General features: G+C 38.2%; 1 protein-coding gene across 2 annotated transcripts in view; it reads right to left on the reverse strand.

Annotated features, from left to right (window-relative positions):
• Window positions 1-25644, reverse strand: part of CYFIP2 (cytoplasmic FMR1 interacting protein 2) — a 133259-nt gene that overhangs the window by 60850 nt on the left and 46765 nt on the right. For both annotated transcript variants that reach the window (XM_074212525.1, XM_074212526.1), the window contains exons 11-21: window positions 24696-24813; window positions 22287-22406; window positions 22064-22189; window positions 17511-17677; window positions 16794-16941; window positions 13588-13741; window positions 11796-11952; window positions 9939-10035; window positions 6368-6444; window positions 4692-4800; window positions 766-885 (exon numbers count right to left, since the gene is read on the reverse strand). In XM_074212525.1, the coding sequence (XP_074068626.1) occupies window positions 766-885; window positions 4692-4800; window positions 6368-6444; window positions 9939-10035; window positions 11796-11952; window positions 13588-13741; window positions 16794-16941; window positions 17511-17677; window positions 22064-22189; window positions 22287-22406; window positions 24696-24813 (1393 nt within the window). The remainder of the gene's footprint in view (window positions 1-765; window positions 886-4691; window positions 4801-6367; window positions 6445-9938; window positions 10036-11795; window positions 11953-13587; window positions 13742-16793; window positions 16942-17510; window positions 17678-22063; window positions 22190-22286; window positions 22407-24695; window positions 24814-25644) is intronic.

Consider the following 25644-nt stretch of genomic DNA (forward strand, 5'->3'; position numbering starts at 1 on the left):
TAAGGATTGATTTGAGATTTATTTGGTGCAATTCTTTCATTTTGGAGAGGTATTAAACTGACACTCAAAGAAGAGAGGACCTATACAATGTCCTTCAATATTTGTGTTAGAGTAGAGAGTAGATATCAGGGTTCCTATCTTCTACCCCTGGTTTTTTCCCCTTCTATGTCATTGTCAGGGAAACTTTGAGAGATAGTTCCAGGATAGGGTAGTCATATTTGTGTTTCAATCTCCATCATTCCAGTGATACCTGTTCATAATTTTGTTAGTAGCATCTTAGGAAATAAACAGCTATGCCTGTAATTCAGGAGTAGAATTCTAGGAGGCTCCTGGAGAATATCAAAGAGTTGGCAAAATGACTGCTCTGTTTTTGTTTCCAATGAGAGATCATAGGATCATAGATTCTGATCAGGAAGGGACTTGAGAGGCCAATGAAAATGACCCTCTCTCTTTTAAAATGAGGAAACTGAGAAATAGATAACTTTATGATTTGTCCAACATCATTCTGCTAGTCATTGTTGGAGGCAGGATTTGAACCTGGGTCTTCTCTGGCTCTTCTGACAATGCTGCATCTACCCTACTATGTTTATCTCAATCTTGCTCTATTGAGGATAGGAAAAAATAAGTCCTTTTTCTGTTCTTGGGAAAGTTACTTTATAAGCTACAATCAACACTTTTTTCCTTGATCTTCTAGCTCCATGACCCTAAACTCAAGGGCCAATTCAGGGTCCAGACCCGCCGAATTCCCATTTCCCATTCCCTTACCACTATAGAGGTGAGGTCCTCACTCTCAAAGCGGCTGATGGCTTGGTCTAAGGATTTATACATTGCTGCAGAAATGCGCTGGGTAATGAGCCTATTTAGGTCAATTGACCTACCGAGCAGCTGTGGAGAAAGGAAAAAAGTTATTTAACATTTATGAGGGCATTTGAAAAAATGCTAACAGAAGGCTTGGGGCAGGGATTCTGGGCACTGACACAGGTGCCTTTTGTCACTCGTATTCTAAATTTAGCCTCTCTGTTTCTCCTGTACCTCCTTACCTTCCCTTCCCAACCCCATATTCCAACAAACCATCTCAGAGTCACTGAAAAGCAGCAGGTACCTTAAGCATAACCTACTTCTACTACATAGTTAATGCTGTCATATCACAGAGTTGATGCCAGTGGTATGAATGAGGAGTTTATTTCAGGAATGCAAAATATAGTAGAGAGGAAATTTCTTCAGTGGTTAGACATGGATATTATCACATGTGTCCTACATAATAATAAACACTTCATTGGAAAAGTCTTATATGTGTCGATAACATTTGACTGCATGTCATTACTATCATCATAATTTTTACTGTTCCTTAAATTTTCTATCCCTCTAATCCCATAGGGGACATCTTGTAGTGAATGAGTTGCACTGCATTCTCTTAGAGCCATCTTGTGGATCATTATGGCTGTTTCCATAACTGAATTTGATGTATTAACTTTTGGGAAAATGAAGTCACGTTCAATTCAACACATTTCACAGACATTTATTAAACTCTTTCCAGATGTCAAGTTTCCAAGCAATAGTACAAAGTTGGGGAGACTTGGGATCAAAATTCACCTCTGATATTGATGCTGTTTGTCCTTCATTCTAGAAGAAAACCATAACATCGTGGAGGTCATGTCATGACAAGCACATGAATTTGAGTGAGGGGGTGCTGTGCTAAGTCATCAACCTCACTTTCTTCTCTAGAACCATCTGGGTACAGTGGCCAGATATGAATCAGGAAAACTGGAGATGGCCCTGAATGCGAGGTAATCAGGGTTAAGTAACTTGTCCAAGGTAACACAGCTAGTAAGGGTCTGAGGGTGGATTTGAACTACAACTCTCCAGATTCCAAAGCCAGTGCTCTAATCACTGTGCCATTTAGCTGCTCTCCTCACTTCTAATACTTATGTGTTGCATGACCCCAGGTAAGTCTCTTAACCCCATTGTACCTCAAGATACTTCTTTAGGATATATATATATACTTATATACTAAGTCAAAGAGAGGTGGTGATCTGTAAACTAAGGTGAGTGAATAGCCAAATCAGAAATTCCTAATATTAATGAATTCACAGAAGACTCCAACCTACCTTTCCAGCCTTATTACACAGTACTGTCCTTCATGCAATATTTGGTACAACCAAATTGTTTTTTTGTTGTTGTTCCTTAAACCTGAAACTCCATCTCTTGTCTCCATATCTTACTTGTCTCTAGAGGATCCCAAAGCTTAGTATGTACTGTCTCCCATCCCTTAAATTTATTTCAAAGTCCAACTCCTACCTGAGACTTTTTCTTATCCCCTCAGGATTGAGTACATCCCTTCCACCCCACCGTTATCAGGTACATAATCATTTATTTTTGTATATACTCTTTATAAACAGAGCCATATAGATTATCTCCTCCAGAAGAATGTAAGTTCCTTGAGGGCAGTTCTATTTCTACCTTTCTATCTAGCAGGGTCTAGTATGCAAACAATCTAGTATGATTGGCATATGTGCAAGGAGTGTTGAAATGACAAAATGTTCATGGTTACAAATACTTCTTTTCAAATCCTGCTAATTTCTCTGAGGGATCAGTGTTCAGGGACTCAAAGATGTAGAGCTGAAAGAGATCAAGTTTAAATCCCTCACTTTGTACATGAGAAAACCAAAGTTAGGAAAAGCAAAATGACTTGCTCAAAGTTACATACCAATAGAGCCAATACTCAAACCCAGGTCATCTCATTTCCAATCCGGCACTGTTTGTATTACTATATCATGTTATAGATAGTCAGTTATAGAAAGGGTGGGCTGAAATTGCCTCTGATTGTTCAGTTTGCAGTGTGAGCATTTAAACTTCAGAAATCATCAAATGCTATAAAGTCTGGGTTTTCTTTATTGTTCCTATGATTGTCTAGACTTAAGAAAGTATTAATAATGCAAATTAAACTTAAGTATGTGTGTGTGTGTGTGCATGTGCATACGTGCATACATTTTTTCCCCAGTCTGGCTATTAAACATTTCCCAGCACATCCTTGTGTTGCTCCATAAACCTTACTTGAGTTCAACAGGGGTCTGTCCAATAGAAGGGTCAGGGAATGAAGTCATCACCAGACTAGAGGTGTTAACAACATCATTATCATGATCTTTATGTAATAGTTTAAAGTTGGCAAAGTGTTTCGCACGCAGGATCTCATCTGAGCCCTACAACCCCTGATTACAGCAGCTACCACTTCCTTTTGCTCTTTGGGATCTTTGGTACTCAGCCTTTGTTGTGACATTACTTCTCTCCTCTCTCTGAAAAATCAATGGGCAAGGCAGGCCTGTGCACAGACCATTTAATCAGAACAGAGAACTAAGAGCTGCAGGATTGTTCAACTGACAGCTTGTCACACAGTGGGGTCCCCAGAAGTAGGATAGGAAGTCTCCATAGTCTATCTGGATTCTGACTGTCCTGATTATACTCAAATTCTTCACTGGGGAAGTTTTCATGCTTAACTTCTAGACTATTTCCTGGACACTAAGAATCAAATATGAGAATGGGGAATATCAATGTTGATCTTTGGATTATTTAGGTATCTCATAGATCTCATAGCTCATAGATTTCCCCATCCTTCTAAAGTTAAAGGTCTAATCAAGGATGAAATCTCCCACTTATATATAGTAGACATAAGTAAGAAGAGAGGAATTAAAATTTATGTATGATGAATAAAATGTTGATAACTGACTAATCAACAAGTATTAATTAATTACTGTGACAGTTATTGTGCAATGAGCTGGTGATACAAAAACAAAAAATGGCACAATTCTTATCCAGGAGCTTATGTTTAGCCAGTAGAGATGATACTTACCTATATGGGTTTTATCTTATAAGAGAAGTAGCTACTAAATAGATAGCAGTTGATTTGGGGGAGGAAGAGCCTAGTATCTGGTGGGGGGGGGGGGTCAGGAAAGACTTCACATAGAAGGTGACACTTCAGCTGAGCCTTGAAGGACACTAAAGATTCTAAGAGATAAAGGTAAGGACAGAATGTATGCTTGGTGGGGGCATACACAGAAAGGGCCACAGTGGACAGCAGCTTAGGGATAGGTGTGGAAGGTAGGGAAAAAAATAACTTTATATAAAATCTACTTTGTGCTAATACTTTTACAATATTAAGTGTTTTCATAAATACTATCTTATTTAATCTGCAGAAAACCCTGAGAGGTTGTTGTTGAGTTGTTTCAGTTGGGTCTGACTCTCTGTGTTCTCACTTGATTTTTTCATTGTACAGATGAGGAACCCCCACTTCCTCTTCAAAGTTGAGAAAACTGAGGCAGAGGTTTAAAGTCACTTGCCCTGGGTCACATAGCTAATAAATGTCTGAGGCTGGATTTGAATTTTGGTCTTATTGAATCCCTAATCAATTTTCTAACTACCTAGTCACCAGTTCCCTCTGGTGCAACCAGTAGCTACCCAAGGGAGTTAACTAGAAGGAGGAGGAAGAATAATCACTCAGGCTAGTATTCATATATATTATCAAACATGAAATATTATGATGGTTTTTACCCTTCAAAGTTCTAATGTTGGGAGATATGGGGCCTGATATGGTTTCTTGGCCCACCTTTAACAGATCAAGTAGTTGTTTTGGCCCATTCACTCATCTCTAAAGGAGTTTTAGGGATTCTTTGGTTATTGGTTGTCTCCCAACTTACCTGGACATGTCTCTGTTTCAGTAGTGTTTCATAGCGGTTGGATGGTGGATATGGAATAATGACTCCATAATTCTTGCATTCTGCTCTAAAACGTTTATCCAATAGTACACTAGATGGAGAAAAAAAAGATCAATGACCATCTGTATCCAGATAAGGAGCTGTGGAGTTTGAACAAAGTGCAAGGACTATTCCCTTTAATTTAGGAAAAAAAACAAAAACAACCAGATAGCTTACTGTCTGATCCTGTTACCTCTTAGACTTCTCTTCTCTTTAAGGATATGATTTCTCTCTCATCACACCCAATTTGGAACAAGGTACAACATGGAAACAAAGTAAAGACTGACAGAGTGCTTTCTGTGGGGGGAGGGGGGAGGGAAGCAAGATCAGGGGAAAAATGTAAAACTCAATATCTTTAATAAAAATAAATTTAAATGAGAAAAAAAGATCAATGAAAAGAACTATCCTCTGACTCATCAGTTATATCTGATCAGAACAGAAGATCTATGTTATCAAGGTGGTAGAAGTTGAGGGTGAGGAGTCAAATTGTCTGCTTCTTGAGCATGTCCTTCCTTTTCTTTTTACCATACACAGTTAAACGGCTTAAGGAAGGACATGAATGATATTCCTAAATAGAAAAATTGCAAACAAATCAAACTTGGGTAAATCTAAGCATATTTCAAACCTGTCAGAGCAGTTCATCTAAAGCAGTGATTCTCCAATGAAGTATATAACTATGGCCTGACATTTTGGATGTTATACTATTGCAGATAAGGGGAAAATTTATAAATAATTTCATTTAATACAAATTTTACTAATTTTTATAGTATAATATTTCCAACATAAACAAACTTGCCTATTTTACATAGTAAACTCAATGATCAGCAGACTACAAAAATGCTACTGTGTATGTCTTAAAAGTCCTAATTCTCCTGTGATGTTGCTAACTCAAATGTCCACAGGCCAGGACTCCTCACAGTAAAAAATATTGTATCATAAGCCAAAAATTTCACGACCAGAAGTAATTCTCTTTAAATCAGAAAAAAATCATTTTATAATACAAATAATCTCTGCCTATTTTATTTGGTTTGAAAATTCAGATTTTCTCATATTAGGTTTTCTTAAACTGGGCTATAACTATGCTTGAGGCCCCTTCTGATAATCATACTGAGACTGATAAGGAGTGACAGATTGGAGTATGAGTCAGATATTGTCATAATAGTATTGGAATGAATTACAATGACCTTCTGAATCCTGATTTAGGTTCTATTGGTGAAATCATGGATAGCATATCTCTTTTTTAGGGAAGCAAGAAACTAAATCCTTGGCAAATGGGAATATTAAGTTTTACCTTTGGATCATCTTTACCTCAGAGATCTCTACCCTATCCCTCCAAACTTAAAGGTCTGATTAAAGATGAAATCTCCTATTTATAAATGATTGCTATGGATAAGAGGAGAGTTACTTTGCATTTGTGTAGGTGATGCTGATACTTTGATCAATGAATACATATTAATTGCTATGTACCAGGAACTTTGCAAAGAGCTGGAGAAGCAAAAACAAAAATACCACAGTCCTTTCCATCAGGGATCTTATAGTTTAGCCAGGAGAGATGACTTGTTTCAGTGGAGTTTTTGGAGGTAATATCACTCACCACTTAATCCAGGGGATTTTCATACCTGCCAGCCATTGCTTTGTAGTAGGCAAAGATCTGATCCGCTAATTTATACACAAACTGATCAAAACATAGATTGACCTGATGAAGAAAAAGCAGAAAGAATTGTTGGTATCTCTTTATCAATATTACTTGAATTTATGAAATGGAAGAGAAAATAGCTCTTCAATGCTAACTTGGCCCACAGTAAGAATTGAGGTGGCAGAAGGAAACAAAATTCTGGACTCTTAGTGAGAAGGCTTGGATTCCTATTTCACTTATGATATATGATCCTGGAAAAGTCTCTTCAATTTCTTTAAGCTTCAGTTTTTCTCATCTATAAAATGGGAATGTGATATTTGCACTATTTGCCTTCTAGGGTTATTGTGAAGAAAGCCTTTTGCAAATATTAAAATGCAATGGAAACATGATGAATTAGCACTATTATTATTTTGTAGGTGAAATCCCAGGCCCTTCTTCTCTGGGCCTCCAGCTTGTCCTCAGACAATGGCAGTTGCTTAGTCACAAAGTCACTGAATTTCAGAGAAGCAGGAACACAAAGGCTAATCTATTATCAATCAATAAACTACACATTATGTAGGATGTGCCAGGATACAAAGACAAAATGAAAAATTTTCTGCATCAAAAAACTTGCATCAGTGCGAGAAACAAAAAGATCTAGGGTGGGGGAAGGGTCAGTATCTCTCACAAGTTTACCTTTTATCCTGCAATGAATGGCATGGGACTATCTCTCAACCCTAGCCTCTTTCATTTATTGCTGAACTGGTGTGTTTCCATTTCCCATCTAGCCTGGGATAGGCTTTCCAACTCTAACACAAAACTGTTGGGGTGATTTTTTTACCCCCTCTGGCTTCTGAATACTTTTTCCTTCCTGTCTGTCACTTCTAGTAGTTTTCCACATTCCTTCAAAGACTCATAGAATCTCAGAATTAGAAAGAATCTTGGATAACATCTTGTCTAAATTGTATCTTTAAAAAACTTCCTCTATGACACTTCCTGATGAGTGATTATCCATCTTCTACTTGAAAACCTCTGATAATGGGAATTGTGCTTTACAAGGAATTCCATTTTTCATTAGAACAGATTTAATCTTTAGGAAGTTTTTCCTTATAGCTAGGCAAAGTTGATCTCTCTGCAACTTCCCTTTGCTTTCCAGGACAAAGTAAAATATGTTTAAATCTTTTTGTTTTCCCATGACCCCCCCCCATATATTTGAAGGAAATGATCATGTCCTATTTATATCTTCTTTTCTCCAGGTTAAATATTCACAGTTCATTCAATCAATTCTCATATGGCATGGAAAGTCGATATTGATGACTTAAAATATATGGTTTCTATTCTAATCCAGAAATTATAATAAACTGGGTCATCTTTTCTCTCAATTATTAGTCATTGAACAGTTGAGACCTCAGACAAGCTGAGAGCAGGGAAAAAAACCTTAACTTAAAAAGACCAAAGCCACTCACTACATCCTGAGTCATTGCCAAATGTCTTGACCTTTGTCTACCATTGGACTTCTTGACTCTGGAGGAGAGAGTCAGGTTGATTTTGGGCCCCTTTGCCTCACTCAAATTCAACTCATGCTCAAGTCCTATTTGTGAGAATGAAATAAGGACAACAGTAACTATCACAAAATAGTCTCTTCACCAGCCTTAATGCCTCTCTCTGGGCAAACTCCAACTTGTCATTATCTTTCCAAGAATGTGGTGTTCAGTATAGAACACAAAGCTAAAACTTCTATCTCCTAACACACATTGAAAACCTTTATTATACTGACTCACAGTCCATTAATGGTGAACTTGATATGTTCCAGCATGAACAAAGGTTAACATCAGACATAGAAGTTCAACCATCCAACAAAGCAGGAGATATAAATGGTCCAAGGCTGGAGACATAAAAGAAATGGGGATGAGGAAAGGGCAGGGTGTGAAAATAATTGTATAGGAAATGGGTTATATTTGACTGTTCTATCCTGCATTCTTTTCTCACTAGATCCTCAGATCTGGAAGACATAATTCTTTGTGGAAACTTCTGACAGAACTTTTGTATCACTACAATGGTATATAAAACAGAATAAGTTGAACAGTAGGGACATCTGCCTCCCCATTTAACTTAGATGTTCTTTGTTCTATTGGTTTGCTTTTGCTTCCTTTGGTGGTAGTTTTTTTTTTTTTTTTGAAGAATAAGGTATCTAAAATCAGAAATGAGTATCTAACCAATCATCTTCTCTGGACAAAGACCTATGGTAGGCACTGGAGAAACAGAGATGAAATAAGAATTGGTTACAATGGCCAGATTCAGTAAAATCAGTTTTATGCCACATTCCACAAAGCCTTGTCATGCCTGGATCTGTGGCATTCAACTTAGATTGGAATTCACAATGATTTTGGTGTGCACCCCACAGTACTGGATGAAGTTTGGGAAGAGGTTGCTATTCTTGTTCATTTTCCCCCTGAAATAAATATACAAGGCATTTTCCCCCAACCCAGAAACAGGAATTGTCCCCAGGGCTTCCCCAATCATGACACCTTGATTGGTCCTCTACTTTGATATTTCATAGTGCTTTTCTCATCCATTATCTTATCTCATTATCTCATTATCTCTTATGACAGCTCTTCAGGTTGGGTAGGGTAAGGTATTCGGAATGATCATTCTTTACAAGAAATGGAAAATGCCTCAAATAACTGACTAAAAGTTGGTTTGTTTGGGGATGATGATGGGCTCCAGACAGATAACTATTTTTGTTGTAATTGTTTGGATAAGTGACTTTGCCCATATACTGAATTTCCATTATGGAAACTACTTCCACAGATGCTGATCAACAACTCATATGTAACTGAGTCTTACTTAGATGGTAATTTGGGGCATTATATGGTCTCATAGCAATATGGTTCAGAGGCCAGAACCCTACAAGTGGACCCCTTTCCATTCCATCATACTGCCTCCCTGACCCATACTGACCCAAGATGACCTAGACATAAGTGCCCCTTTATTATATTAATCCTTCCCAAACAGCTGTCATTCAGTTTTAGGTCCTAAGGGGATACTTTATAAATTTAATGTCTTTTCTTTTTTATTATTAAAAACATGAAAGGGGCAGCTAGGTAGATAGAGCACCAGCCCTGGAGTCAGGAAAACCTGAGTTCAAATTCAGTCTCAGACACTTAATAATTACCTAGCTGTGTGACCTTGGGCAAGTCACTTAACCCCATTGCCTTGCAAAAAGCAAACACAAAAAAAATAAACCAAAAAAATGACAGATATGATCAAACATCAATATTCATTCACACAATGAACCAAAAAAAAGAGGAGTATGTAGGATACTGTGAATCTATTGTGTATAGATTGGGATTTTTTTAAAAGTAGACATTAAATTTAACTCAGAAGTTCCAGTACTGCCTTGCTTATCTCTGTCTTCTTCTGAACTTCCTTCCAATTTCTTTTATGTATTTTCTAAAATGTTTTCTACTGGCACATCTTAGAGGAGGCTGCCTCTATATTCAAGATTAGAGACCTCCTTTGTCACTTTTAGAGTAGGGGTGAGGCAGAAATGTGAGGTGATGCTTGGTCCTTACCTCAGCTTCAATCTCATCATACAGGAACTGCTTTTTGAACTTTGTCAAGGCGTAATATGCACTGTCATTGTAGAGATCCAAAGGATACAGCACATACCTTAAGGGAAGAAACAAAGGTTGTTTATTGTTAGCTCTGAAAATGATCTCCATCACTATGCAGGATTTTTGGGTTCTCAAGGGGAAACAAGAAGAATGAATAGAATTTAGGGATTAATTAAGACCTGATATATTATATATATATATATATATATATATATACATATATATATATATATATATGTATATATATATATATGTATATATATATATATATATACACACACACACACACACACACACACATGTCCTTGGATACAAGGTTGTCGTTGTCTTTCAGTGTGTGACTCTTTGCAATTCTGTTTGGAGTTTGCTTGGCAGAGATAATAGAGTGGTCTGCCATTTCCTTCTCTAGTCCATTTATAGATAAAGAAACTGAGGCAAACAGGATTAACTGACTTATTCAAGGTCATACAACTAGTAAGTGTCTGAGGCCAGATTTGAAATTAAGGTAGCCATTTAGAATTAGGAAAGAAAATTTTTCACATTTTTTATTGTTTATAGCACTCCTAGGAGGCAGTATGGTATAATGGATAGGGAGTTAACTATGTAGGGAGGAAGACTAGGTTCAAGTTCTACCTCTAATACACATACTAGCTACTTGTTCATGGCCAAGTAACTAAACTTCTTAGTATTTTAAAAATCTAAGACTAAAATTTGCAAATGAATTTCCACACAAAGAGTTCCTTGTACAAATGAACTGCTCCCCACTCCCCAAACACACAATAGTGCACATAGTCTTGAGTGAATTTTTTTTTTAATCCCAGAAATCCACTGATGGGGCAGTATATGGTGCAGTACATAGAACTCCAGCTTTGGAATCAGGAGGACCTGAGTTCAAATCCTACCTCAGACATTTAATAATTGTTTAGCTATGTGACTTTGGGCAAATCACTTAATCCCATTATCTTGCAAATAAAAACAAACAAACAAAAAACTCACTGGGGCAGTACAGAAACCAAAAGGTTAGGTCAGCTAAGCAGTAAATGTAAGGCCCTAAATAGTCTGAACAAAAAAAAAATTCAGGCAGCAGATAGAAGTGTTGGCAAACATACAAAGTCAAATACTCCTGAGAGATCATTTCTTCTCATTACTATTGATGCTCACTGCCATCAGACCTGACTATTATGAAAGTAGCTACGAGTGTAAATGGGGCAGCTGGGTGATGCAGTAGATAGAATACTGGGCCTGGAGTCAGGAATGCCTGCGTTCAAAAGCTGGTCTCAGACTGTGTGACCCCAGGTAAGTCACTTCACTGTTTCCTTCTTTGAAAAAAAAAATGAACTGGAGAAGAAAATGGCAAATTACTCTAGTATCTTTGCTAAGAAAGCCCTAAATGGGATCACAAAGAGTTGGATACAACTGAAACAGCTGAACAGCAATAACAAGAGTGTGTACCTTTGCAATCTATCTCCAAAACTATTTGGGCTAATGCCTAACCTGAGTTTCTCTGTACTTTTTTGCTTTTGTGGGACAATTGGGGTTAAGTGACTTGCCCAGGGTCACACAGCTAGTAAGTATCAGGTAACTGGGACCAGATTTTAATTCAGATCCTCTTGACTTCAGGGCTGATGTTCTATGATGCCCTATCTATTATACCACCTAGCTGGTCCTTAGCCTGAGTTTCTTTTGGACAGCCACACTGCTTCTTCTCCAGTTTCCCCAATAAGACCTATGGTAAGACTTGACCCCGAAGAACCAGATCCCTTAGCAGACATCTCCCCTGCAAGTAGACATCTCCCCATCCCTGCCTCTTCTTACTCCATCATGGAAGGTTCTTTGGTTTCCAGGATATGGTCTGTTAAAATCCAGGGCATGGACATCTCAATAGGGAACTGGATTCGACGGCCCATTGTTAATTCCAGGAAGAATTCTCGGAACCAAAGCTGGGAGAGGTCACAGCACTGCTGTAGGGCTTCTATAGGTGCAAACAAGAGAAACCAGAATTAGTGAAGATGCCTGCAAAGGGGCAGGGGGACCACAGTCCTCACAAGGCTACTGCTGGGCTGAAATGAATCTATGCAAATCATAAAATGATATAATTATGTTTGTAAGTCATTATCATTATCATTATCATCATCATCATCATCAATATTGTTATTGGTCTTAGTAGATCATGGAAGCAATCAGTTTCCTGAAGATGTAAAGGACAAAAATGGAGATATTGGAGAATAAATATTACATAGTAGAGAAATCTTATACAATTCGTCTTTTTTGCTAATCCCTTAAGTGAACTCTCTGTTCACACCAGATGGCTCTCTTTTATGACTCTCTTGCCTTCAACACATGTTGATTCCTTGATGTTTCTCTTTCATCTGAAAAGTTTCTTCTCTGCTCTTGAGAATATAAATTCTATTCTTAGGGCAGCTGGGTGGCGAAGTGGGTGGAGTACTGGGCCTGGAGTCAGGAGAACCTGAATTCAAATTTGTACTCAGACATTTTCTAGCTGTGTGACCCCAGACAAGTCACTTAACCCTGACTACCTCCAAAAAAAAAATCTCTTCTTTTTACAAGACCCTGCTCAAGTCCCACCTCTTCCATGAAAAGCCATTCTGACTACTCCAGCCTAAACTGATTTCCTTTTTCTTAAATCTAGAACACTAAAACATATCTTGGTGCTTATTATATTTATATTATATATTACAATATACATTCATATATAGAATATTCATATAAATCATATATAGAATGTAAGCTCCTTGCAGGTAGGGATTGGTGCCTTCTTTGATTAGTTTCCCTCATACAGTACTTGGAATGTAATGCTTCATAAATACTTGACTAGCTGATTGCTTTGTCCTACTCTCTGTTTAATGTGTATTACTCTAGTGTTTTCAGGAGACTTCAGATCAGAGTTCTTTTTATTTTAAAGTTCTTTTGTATTCCCCATAGTGCAGTGTACACAGAAGGAGCTTAATAAATACCACCAGACTGAATGAATGATCAGCCTTTCTATAAATAATCTAACTTAATTTTGGAAAATAAAATTCTGTGCTAACTTTAGGGGGCAAATGAAGTCATGACTGATTGTTGGAGAAATCCTGATTGTATGAATTATTCAGGATTTCTTGAAAATTACATATGGCATCTTGTTATCCCTGTCCCTGGGGTCCCACTCCTCCTTCATCTCATCCTGTCCAACCCAGACAAAACCCAACCTACAGGGAGGAAAAGTGGTAGAAATACCCTGGAATCCTGCCTTACTGTAAGCAATTATCACTAATTAATGGATCTTAAGTAGCCAACTTGACAGATGGGATGATAGGATGATGAAAGTTATGTTAGACTTATTCCCTGAGGTCATAGAGGCATAGGTCCATTCCTCCCTTGGGGATTATGAGCCAAGCCAGCCACAAACATCTGCTGAAGGAAATTCTGCTAAATCAGGAAGAAAAAAAGCCAGAAGATCCCAGTTTCTCCAGCCTCCCAAATCACACTATAAATACGCTCCATAGGGAATTCAGCAATTATGGAAACAAAAGAGGTTCTTTCAGACTAGCATGGTCTTACCCTTTCTCTGCTCTCTTTGGGTTTGTAATTGAGAATCAAAGCTCACCACTGATGTTGAGCAGATGAGTAAAGAAGAAGGACTGCTTGTGGAACTCCTCAATGGCAAGAACAATTGGTCCATCAAGGCTACTTCTCAAGGTCTTCTTGGAGCCACTTTTGTCTGCGATAAGGGACTCCAACATGGTCCTCACCATGTATAGCTAGAAAGGCCAAAAAGATACCAAAGAATTAGGGAATGGGAACTTCTATTCTAATAATGATGCCCAAAGTAACAATTTTGCTAGAAGTACTGTCCTGCAACATAAGATGGTTTTTGAATTATCTGCAAAAGTTTTTACCACATTCAGTCTATTTTTAGTGTTAGGTATTTTCTATTCAATTCTAATTCTTTGAAACCAATAGTCATATTGGTATACACTATATATAGAGTGGAAGCATAACATACTTTTTAGTTTAACTGAAAATATGAAGAAATCTTATTTCTCCAGCCCAGAGCCCTTTCTAGAAATTTCACTTTAGAAAAGTATGGAACAAAAACACTGAGGCTTCAGAAAGATGGAATAAGGATAGTAAACAAATTCAGAACAGAAAAACTACACATTTTTTTCTATTTAAGATCAGTGCTATTTCATTCTGAAGGAATGAGAATGTGGATCAGAGGGAGGTCCCCTTTGACCACTCTAGGAGAACATTTGAAGACTGGGCGTGAAATCAGGAAGACTGGAATTTAAATACAGCCTTGGATTCTTATTAGCTATGTGAGCCTGGGCAAGTCACTTAACCTCTGTTTGCCTTAATCCATTGGAGAAGAAAATGGCAAATCACTCCAATATCTTTGCCAAAAAATTCCTTTTGACAGTATTGGTGTGATATAGTCCACATGGTCATGAAGAGTCAGACACGACTGAACAACAACACAATCCTTGTCCTATTGCACAGGGCTGACTGTAAATACCCACTGACTGTATCTTTTAAAATCAAACCAACATCCTCCTTTTCTTTCTTTTTTTCTCTGTGAGGTTTTTGAAACTGAGCCAAGGACTATCCTAACAAGGGACATTTACTTGCTAAAGGTTATTTTATTGTTGCATACAGAAACTAATATGCCATATCTTTCTGAAGCCACCCAAGGGACCCAGTACTCCCTAATTCCAAGATGCCTAGCAGCAAGGATTTATTCTGACTCATATCAACAGGGACATTGCCTAAACAATTTTCAAGACTCAGTTCTCCATGTTGTGATGGTCCCCAAAGCAATTTGCTTCTGTAAGTCTTGGATCTGTCTGAATACAAGGAGATGGCCCAATAACAAAAGACAATTATTACAATGCTGTTGCAAGTGCTACTCCCTGTGGAAGTAATGCCAGGGATACAACAAATAGGACAGTCAGAATAACTCAAATAACTCATTTCAACAGTAATCCATCCCATAGTGATGACTTTCTCAGGACTATCCAAATATACACCTCTGCTTGTTAGAATCTATGGTTTAACAGACCATTCCCTAACCATACCACACTATGAGAATAACTATAAAAAAAGGCCTTTGAGTCATGAGCCTCTTTGCCAGTCTGATGAAGCCTAAGCATCACTTTTCAGAATATTTTATAAAAAATTCACAAATGAAGGAAAAGTTAGATTTCTGTTAAAGTTACGATGCAATTTTTTCATAGATCCCTTGAAATCTACCCATGAATAACCTTGAGTGTCTGCAGAACACGGGTTAAGAACTTTTACCATAACATAAATGAATATAAATATAAATGGAGGTGTGTATGGGATTGGGTAACAATGAAGATAAATGCTTCTAGTCCTCATGCTTACTATGTCCCAGGCACTGTCCAAATATTATGTCATTTGATCCTTACAACAAACATGGAAGGTAGGTGCTATTATTTTACAGATGAGGAAAGTGAGGCAAAAAGAAGTTAAGTGACTTGACCAACTCATTTCTCTCTTATTTTCCCTCTCCATCTATCTCTTGGTATCTCTCTCATCTTTTCTTTAGCATCTTTTCCTTACTCCATTTTTATTTCTCCTTTTATTTTTCTTTCTGCTCATCTCTTAGGCCATCCCCCAGAACCTAGGCACTCAGCTTAATGTTCCAAGGCAGTCACAGTTGAGGTCATTGACCCCTGATATGAAAATAAGGACTTGGAGGTGACCATGGTTTAGGGTTTGGGTTCAGGAGATCAAGGTTTGATCCTTGCCTTTGCTATTTTACTGCTATGTTTCTTGGGCAAATTACATTATTTTTCAGAATTCTATAAAATGAGGGAGAATTTTTCAGATGATCTTTAGGGTCCTTTCTAGTTCTAAAATTCTATTATACTAAGTAAAATACTTCCCTCTTATCTAGGGGAACATCAGGAAGAAAAAAAGTTTCTCAATGCATTCTTTTTCCTGTGACTCATTTTGAAAACAGTTTTTTTCAGATTCCATAGAGTTCTTTGGGATCTGTTCCCCTAACCCATCTTCCCCTATTTATCCAACTATCTTATTCTATTAAATCTTTTCTATAGGGGAGAGGGTGAGGAGGAAAGGCTATTCCAAGCAATAAATTATGTTTCATAGAAACCAGAAAATACTCATGTGTTAATTAATCTAAGAGACAGGAAGACAAGGGGAATTATACAATAGTAAAGATATTCAGGTTTGGAGAAGAAATAAATTAATTACTGATTTGATTTGTGATACTGGTTCTCTCTTAGTCTCACTTTCACTATCTGTATAGTAAGATAATAATTATAATATTTAAGGTCTCTTTCAGAGAAATCTATGATTCTATGATGCTGACATAATTCTACAAAGCTCTCTAAGGAGTTCCTTGGACTGACCAAAGTTACCATTATAATTGATACTATTATGTCTGCACAGACAGAAATAATAAGTGTAGATAGAATAATTTACCTTATACACGTATGGTGTTTTATACTTTTCATAGAGTTTTTATGTATATTACCTCATTTGTACCACATAAGAACCCTGCAAAGCAAGTAAAGAATCATCATAATATCAACTCTGTGTCACAGATAATGAGACAGAAACAATGAAAAGATTAGGTCACACAGCTAATTTGGACCATATTTGAAAGTACAACTCTGGTCTCCTGCAACTTGATCCAGTTCTCTTTCCATTCGGCTAACAATAGGTGTTACAACCAGACCAGAATATCCATTTTTTCTTTGAACCCTTATTGGTTTAGGCCTCCAAGCCATATTATCTGACCAGACTGTACCTGGTGCTTCTTACCTGAGTACTAGAGGGCCCAACAGCTCGTCGTGGAACTTTGATGTCAAAGCCACCTTTGGGGTCCTTTTCCCCTCTCAGGCAAGGGTCATTGGGTGGTTCCCGACCTCCCTCCCAGTCACAGATTGTTTTCCGAATAGCCTGTAGAACACTGGAACAGCAAGGGACATGAAATCAGACCTGGTTTTCTGAGAGAAGAAATTAATCTAAACTCATGTGGAGGGAAATAACTTGGGTTACTGAGTGGAAGATCAAAGGGTCATAAAAACAAAGTTAGAAGGAACTTTAGAAGCCATCTAGTCCAGCTCCCTCATTTTACAGATGAGGAAACTGAGGCCAAATGTAACAAAGCAGAGAACCCAAGTCCTCTGATTCCAGTGCTCTTTCCTCTGTATCATAAACTCTTGACTAGTTAAGGTGTCTACAGCATGGGTATTTTTTTCATTTTGGGTTGGGCAAGAAATCTTTCTTTTCAGGCCTTTCTGGCTAAACTCCTTTCTCCGTTACATGAACTGTGCTGATAATTTCCCAAAGAGGGAAACACACCTGATGTCCAAGTACTGCAGCACATTTGGTAAGGAATCAGAATGTCATTCTTATGATAAATGTGATTCTGCCCAGATTTTCTTCTCTGGACTGTAGTTAACCTTTCAACCACTATGCGAAACTTTATGGGAAACTTCATGGGAAAGGGAGAGCCCAGGTCTTTGTTTCACTAACCTGATGAGGACATTCTTCTTCTTCCTTACAGCCTGTCTCAGGGGCTCTCTCAGGGTTACCTGGGCAAAATCTTGCAAGGCAGCATAGATGGTGTTCCTAATGGCCTGGTTAAAGACACTCTCCATCCTGCCCATGAGCACCTGTAGACCTTTGATCATAGCAATCACCTAGACCAAGAACAAACAAGAGTCAATCACACCTAGCCTTCCTATAGCATATTCATTTACCTTTGATTAGAATCATCAGGTAAAGCAAGAAGGGTTGTTCAATTCAGTCCAATTCTCTCATTTTACTGATGAAAGATTGAGGAACTTGGAAGGTCAACCAGGTAGTAAAATGGCAGAAATGGTATTCAAACTGAGAATCTTGACTCCATGGAGTCATGCTGCCTTGTTTTTGACCAGTTCTATAATTTTGTTAATGTAATGAAATCCTAGTGAAGAAACTCCCTCTGCCAATGTAACCTTAGAAACTATTCAGCAACTTAAGCTTTGGTGACTTGCCTAGAACCCTAAGAGGTAATGCGACACAGCTAATATATGTCAGACTTAGGACATGAACCAAGTCTTCCTGGATCTGAGGCTGGCATCCCATTGTGTCTCTGCAGTGACAGCCGCCTCCCCATATTCACTTTATCAAAGCAAATACTAACCATGATAGAGATTAGTAGGACAGGGATTATTATGATTCCATTTTTTCCTTATTAATTTTTTTGTTTTAAGGAAAACAGAAGGGAATGAGAAAAAAGAAGGTCAAGTGCATGAGCAAAGTCATACAATGAGTTGGAAAAGCTGGAATGAGAATGTAATAATCTTAATTCCAGAATCTGAGTTTTATCTGTGGGGTGACCAAAATAATTTCTACTTACACAGGAATTTAATGTTTACAAAACTCCTTCCTTACAATGACCTGTGAGGTGTCCCTTTTCCCAAAATAGAGATGGCGACAATGAAAGAGGAATATGGTCAATGCAATCAGACAATGTCTCTGTGTCCATTTGTCTTCTTTAAATGTTTTTTTGGTTGTTTTTGTTACAAGAAGAGTTTATTGGTGGGGGGAGGGGGGAAGACAGTAAAAGGCTGTGAAACAAGTTGCTCTCCCCTTCCTGTAGAGAGGTGAGGGACTGCCAAATCAGAATAGCAGATACAAAGGGTTTTGCTCATTTTTTTTTTTTGTCATGTGAGAAAGTTCAGTGGGGAAGGGGGCAGGAGAAGGAAATGAATGATTTAAAGATAAAAATCATTAGTTAAACATTTTAAAAGACATTAGTAAAACTGGACCAAAAAAGCCAACAGAAGACCTCTAATTATAGAGAATGGGGACAAGCAGACAGGGAGGACAGACAAGAGGCTCCTAGCCTTGGCATTCTATCTCAACCCTTGTAGTTCATCATAATTAGGAAAGGATTCACAGAACTGGAAAGATTTCAACTAGAGCTTTGAAGGAAAGGTAGACCTTAGACAAGGGAAGTAGAGAGAGGAGGACCTGGGGAAACAAAAATAGGGAGGTAAGAAGTTTTGAGAAGAGTTAGGAAGTAGCCTGAGTAAAGTGAATGATTTGTATAATGGTATCCTAATTGTGTGATCTTAAGTCACTTCATGCCTCAGTTTCCCCATTTTTAAAAGGTTGTATTAGATGACTCCTAAAGCCTTTTTTACTTCTAACATTCTAGAAATTCTCTGTCTCTGTCTCCGTTTCTTGGTGCCCTAGTTAGTTCTAAAAAAATTATAAGTCAATTTTCTCAATCTACATTAATGAAGAAAGGCTCCACATAGAGGGACTGTGCCAACTTTGATGAAATCACAAATGTGGAGCACTACTGCTGAGTCCCTAAGTCTCTCAAAAGTGCACCCTCTTCTGTTTTGGTCAGGACCTATGATTTCATTTGGATAGAGAAATCCTGGTGCCCCCAGCATCAATTCAATTGTTGGTTCTCTTTGTAGAAACAAGAGTTGCTGTTTCTTAAAGAGGGGAATGGTCAGAATGTTCTTCTTGCCTCTGTCTCAGCTTCTTTGCCTTTGTATCTCTCCCTATCTCTGATCTCTCTCTCTCTCTCTCTCTCTCTCTCTCTCTCTCTCTCTCAAATGACTTTACTGATCTCTGTCTCTGTCCCTGTCTGTCTCTCTTTCTTCCCAACCCTTTCTTTTCCCAAACAACTACTCACAATAAATATAACCTTTCCTTTGAAAAATATACTAAATAACGTAGAAATATGTTTAACATGATTGTGCATGATAACTTATATCAGATTGCCTGCTCTCTTGGGGAGGGGAAAGAGAAGGGACAGAAGGGAAAATCTGGAACCCAAAATCTTAAAAAATGAATTTTGAAAACTATCATTGCATGTAATTGGAAAAATAAAATACTATTAAGTGAGAAGAATAAAGTAAAACAAAATTAATTAACACATTGATCATGTCTGAAAAACTATACCTCACTCTATACCCATGGATCATTTTTCTGACATGAGGCAGAAGGTTAGGCTTCAACAGAAATCAATCTGTATGCTTTTCTTTTCTTAGCATTGAAGGCCTGCAGGAGCTTGTCCAGGTCCTTCATACTTTTCCTTTCCTTTCTTCTAGGGAGTTCATATTACCTTCTGACATTAGATAGCTTGCCTAAAATCTGTTTCTCTACCTTTGTCAGCAGGCATGCCCTTAGAAAAAGATTGCTGTTGTTGTTCAGTCAATTTTGACTTTTCTTGGCAAAGATGCTGGAGTAGTTTCTCATTTCCTCCAACTCATTTTACAGATGAGGAAACTGAAGTAAATCAATTTAAGTGACCTACTTAGAATCATACAGTGATCTGATATCAGATTTGAACTCAGAAAGATAAGTCTTTCTGACTCCAGACTCTGCCACCTAGATGCCCTTGTTTTACAAATGAGGAAACTGTGTTACAGAGGGAATATAAGTAGAAGCAGAGCTAGGATTTCAGAGCTGCCAAGAAAGTCAGCATTCTCTCCACTGCAACATCTTCTATGATATGAAGGTTGAAGTAACTAAGTAAGCACTGAACCAAAATAGAAGCAGAATGTCAAATATTCACCAAACACAATGAGAAATGAGTTGATCAATCAGTTTTAGTTCCTTTTGGAAAATACCACAATCCTTGATGATTGATACTTCTCAGGTGCCAAGATTAGAAAAGGCAGTCAAGTGATATGGTGGAGATAGAACACTAAGTCTGGAGTCAGGAAAACCCAAATTAATTCTACTTCTGATGCTTGCTAGCTGTCACTTAACTGGCCTGCTTCAGTTTCCTCATTTATGAATTGGTAATAATAATAACACTTAACTCTCAGGATAATAATGGCAAAGCACTTTGTAAACTTTACAAGTGCTTGAAAAATGCTAGCTAGTAAGAGAGTGAAAAGCAGCCATGGTTACACTAATGGCAAAGAGAAAGACATTCCTTTCTCATTATTCCAACCTAGTGATAATCTTTTCAGTCTAGTAGATATGGGCTGTCATTGACTGGCCAAAAAGTAGGTCCCAAGTCAAACCCTACTTGGTCATTATTTGGGCCCCAAATGGCTCAGAGGGAATAGAAATAGCAATTGTTTCTGTTTTGGCCAGAAACCTAGCCTGATTTTTCTTTTGATTAGGTAAAAGAGGTCATTCTCTGCCTTATTTTTTACTTACCTTAATCACTGAATGGGTGTTGTCTCAGGAAAACTGAGATCTATTAAAAATCATAGCTTAAAAAAGTCAAGATCTCCCACTGCATCCAGAGATATCTCTAGTCATGCTGATGTATATCTTGCCACCAGACCCAGATGGCTCCCATGGAGAAAGTGGGGCTGATGACTTTGCACAACCCTCCCTCATTTAAATCCAACTCACTTGCATGTTGTGGTATCACCTCACTGATGTCATGAACCTCTTCCAGAAAGAAGGACAAACAATAACAATAATGTCTAGAAATGCTTTTAGGGAGGCTGACTGGGAAATAAAAGCTCCCAGAGGGCAGGGTCCATTTGGAAAGGTGATTGTATATTATAATAATAATATTTTTAAAAAATCTCTCTTTTGCTTATTACTTGCTGACTGAAATGTCACCCTTGGCCTTCATTTCTTTGCTTCAGGTTTTGATGCTTATGAAATTAATTGCATATTCCTTTGGGAGAAGTAAGAGAGTTGATTTCCCAAGTAATAGGGAGGCAGATTTGGATTTGAAATTAGGAAGATTCCCTAAATAACAATTAAAAATTTTCCATAAGTAGAATGGTTTGACCCAGGAGATCTTTAAATGCAAGCCCAGAACTACTTGTCAGGAAACTTATATGGGAAATTTCTTCTTATGCATGGGTTACACAATGGAACTCTGAGGTCACCTCCAGCTCTGAGATTGGATGATGTCATAAGAAAGTTAACAAGAAATATTTGTAGATTATCACTATGTATAAATGGGAGATAAAACCAAAAAGGTAGATTGATGTCAATGGGGAGGGCAAAAGGGTGCCACTAAAATAGAAATTGTACTTGGGGCCTTAGCCTAAATATTCCTGTTAGTTCTTTGAAATTGAAGAGTAGAAAAGGGATATCCTCACCTCTACGAAGGCAAACTTTTCCTCACTGGTGTAGTTGTAGCGGGTGGCTCTTTCATACTCTTCTGCTGTGCCTGGGCAGTCCTTGTTGCAGAACTTGTCAGTTGGATGAACCAGCTTCCAGGAGTACTGGAGAGGGGAAGAGCAAGGATGAACACCTGTCTGTTTTTAAAAGCAGGACCAAGGGAGATGCTGTTTGGTTGGGGTTGGAGTTGAGATCACTTACCACCTCCATGACATGAGCACTCCACTTGGAGAGCAGCTGGAGCCCCCGTAAAGCCAGGTCGAAGAGCTCCCTGTACTCTTCATCTGATTTCTGGCTGTCTAATCCAGAACCAGTCACCACCTGGAGAATATCACCCAACAAGGTGGTCAGACCAATCTGAAAACTTATTTCTCCCACCCTAGCCCTGAGCTCTGCTCTTGCTTCTAGTTATGGAAATTTTTCTAAGAGAAACAGGTCTTTTCATTCATTTTTACTTGCCTTAGGAGTAAATAAGGAAAGCAAACGGACCAATGATTTCTTTGGTGTAGGGTACACTTTTCTGAGGAAACTTCTTCTAAAAATTCATCTTCTCTGTAATTTATAATCTTAGAGAGTCACCTAGAGCGATGAGAGTTGTGATTTGCTAGAATCACACAACTATTATGTGTCAAAGGCAGATTTTGAACACAGGTCTTCCTGAATCTCAGGCCATTATCCATTAAGGATAATTATCCATACCTTATCCATTAAGTTATCTTGGCTCTAGGCTTAAATAGCTCTGCTTTTGAATGTTACTTACCCATTATAGAAAGACAGACTAACAGACCCAGAATTCAAAGGGACCTTTTGGACATCTAGCCCAAATATACCTTCCTACATACAATTTTTCACTTTCTTACCTTATTTTGTCATCTCTTCACCTGTACTGCATTTCCTTCTTCTCTAGTCTATCAAAATCATATCCATCCTTCAAGAGTCAACAACCCCCATACACCTCTGTCAAATTTTCTATAACTACTCAACCTAAAATGAAGTTTTTCTCCTCTGACATTCATCATCAACAGTTATCTCCCTTTATCTGACATTTCTTATGTGCTGCCTTGCATACATGTTTTTTTTAATATTCCTTATCTCCTAAGACAAAATTATATACAAGTTCTTTTGGGGCAAAAACTATGTGTTTTATTTTTTTTAATCTGACCTACTTCCCCAAAGTTCCTGTGAAAGTGTCAAACACACAATAGGAGCTCAATGACTACCTGACTAACTGTTGACTGAAAACAGGACCAAATCAAAATATGGCATCAGATCAAGATAGTCTGACTAGTCTCAATGATTGCTGAAGAGTCTAATCAATTACTTTGGTAGTCTTGTCTATGGCTGGTTAGAACACAGTATAATGTGATCATCATTGCAGGTTTGAGCCCTGTGCAATCTGTTTGGTTCTGCTTCATGGCCATGATGAGATTCCATGGTATAGTGTTCAGGTACTAGACTTATAGTCAACAAGACCTTAATTTAAATTCTGTCTCAGATACTGTATGATCCTGAGCAAATCAATCAACCTAACTGTGACTCAGTTTTCTCATCTATACAAGGAGGTGGGTGGACTCAATGACCTCTAAGATCCCTTCTAGTTCTAAATTTATAATTCTATAACCCCTAACTTATATGCTTCATGCCCAAAGCAGCCACGTTATTTGCAGAGGGAGAGGGGAGAAGGATAACTAAGGATATTGTTTTGGATATAGGACATTGTTATCATATTCCAGTAATAGGCGGGGGTTAGTTTTGTCTATTGATACTTTTCTTCTTTTTTCTTTTTTTCTGTTATATGAGGTGGCTCAGCTGAATAGTGGAATACTCAAAATACAAATATGCAAAAAAAAAGCTATCAATATATGTTTTTAAAAAATGTAAGTCATTAGCCACAATATGTGAGGATATAGATGGTAACTCATCACTAAGAAGGAAAAGCAACTCCAAACCTGTGATTCTATTGATAGCATAGAATTTTTAGTCTTGGCATATGTGACCCAAAATAGATTCCAAGAGTCCTGCTGAAGCTCTCTTATGTTGGCCAAATAATAAAAGCATGGGGAAAGCTATTGACATCTCCTTTAGTTCAAAGTATAGAAGAGAATTCAAGATTGTTCTGGAATCAACTTGAATTGTCCCCTGAGAGTTCATTGCTAATTACCTCAGAAATTTGCATATGCTACAAATTAGGACCTGATTAATCATATTGTTGGTTGTCTTGACTTAAAAATTTAATGGATAAAAGATTAAATTTAAAAATGTATCATAGTTCTTTTTTTTCCCCTTGGAGAGCCACTTTTTAAACATTTATTAGCATACCTCTGAGAGAATCCTCAGGTTGACATTCTCCTCATTTAGTAAGATCTACAAGCTTTCAGAACTTTATCTTTCTCCTTTTTCTCTCCCACATTCTCTCATTTTTTCTTTCTCTTTCTGTTTCTGTCACTCTTTCTGTCTCTTGATCATTTTCATTTTCTTTTTCTGTCTGTCTGTCTGTCTGTCTGTCTGTCTGTCTCTCTCTCCCCTTTTTTCCCCCTCTCAGGGAACTGGAACCTCTGCTTCCTCTTGCCTTCCCACATCCACTCCCAGTAACCCTGGGACAGGGCTCACCTCACTGTTGCTATAGCGAGCGAGCTCGGAGATGAAGCGAATGTGGTCATCCCGGATCTGGACCATCTGCTCACAGATGTTGTACTGGGGGCTGATGCTGCTCTGGGTGCATGTCCACCTGGACAGAAAAGTATGGGGTCTGAGTAGGCACCCAGCATCACACTCACGGGTGGGGTAGAGTCGTCCTTCTTTTCAAAAGTTGCTCCTTCTGTATCCATCAGTCTGTCACTAGGGCCTTCTTGGGGCTTTGGAACAAGCAAGGACCCATGAAAGTGATCTAAATCAATCAGCATGGCTAAGCCAAATCTCCGAAGGACCCACAATGGAGTGGGTCAGAACTAGCTTCTACACACATACAGGACCATCTTCTACTGACCACTGCAACCCTTTTAGGCAGCTCCTTTCCACTGTATACTTACCTGACAGGTAGAAGGGGTAAGAGAATGACCAACCCTCTTCTCAGCTACTCTCCAGGACTGCAAATAACTCAGCTTCTGGTGACTGTAGAAAGGCAGTGCAAACTTTGCAAGATGCCAATTCCATTGTCTCACCATCCTGGGGATTCATCTTTATTTAGGATAGGGGCCTGGGCTGGGGTTAGTTGGGTCAGAGTGGAGAAACTCCACATTCCAGCCTTCACAAACTCATCACTTAAATGAAATCCCTGTGGTGGAGGAAAACTACCCAACAAGATACCACATTTGACCAGAGTCATTGACTAGATAGAGACCCAGAAAGAATGATTTTCTTTGTCCAGTGTCACAAAGTCAGTTTTCACCCAAGTGGGAAAAGAACCCAGGTATCTTAATGCTAACCCACTCCTTACCCAATATAAAGCACCTGCCTTCACCCTTAACTTCTTATCTCTGACAATTCAAGTACACTTGGGGAAAAATGAGTTTGAAATTCTCAACTTGGTGCCCATTTCAGAAAACCTCTGCACACAATG

Source organism: Macrotis lagotis, chromosome 1 (assembly GCF_037893015.1).
Source record: "Macrotis lagotis isolate mMagLag1 chromosome 1, bilby.v1.9.chrom.fasta, whole genome shotgun sequence".
Classification (NCBI taxonomy): Eukaryota; Metazoa; Chordata; class Mammalia; order Peramelemorphia; family Peramelidae; genus Macrotis; species Macrotis lagotis.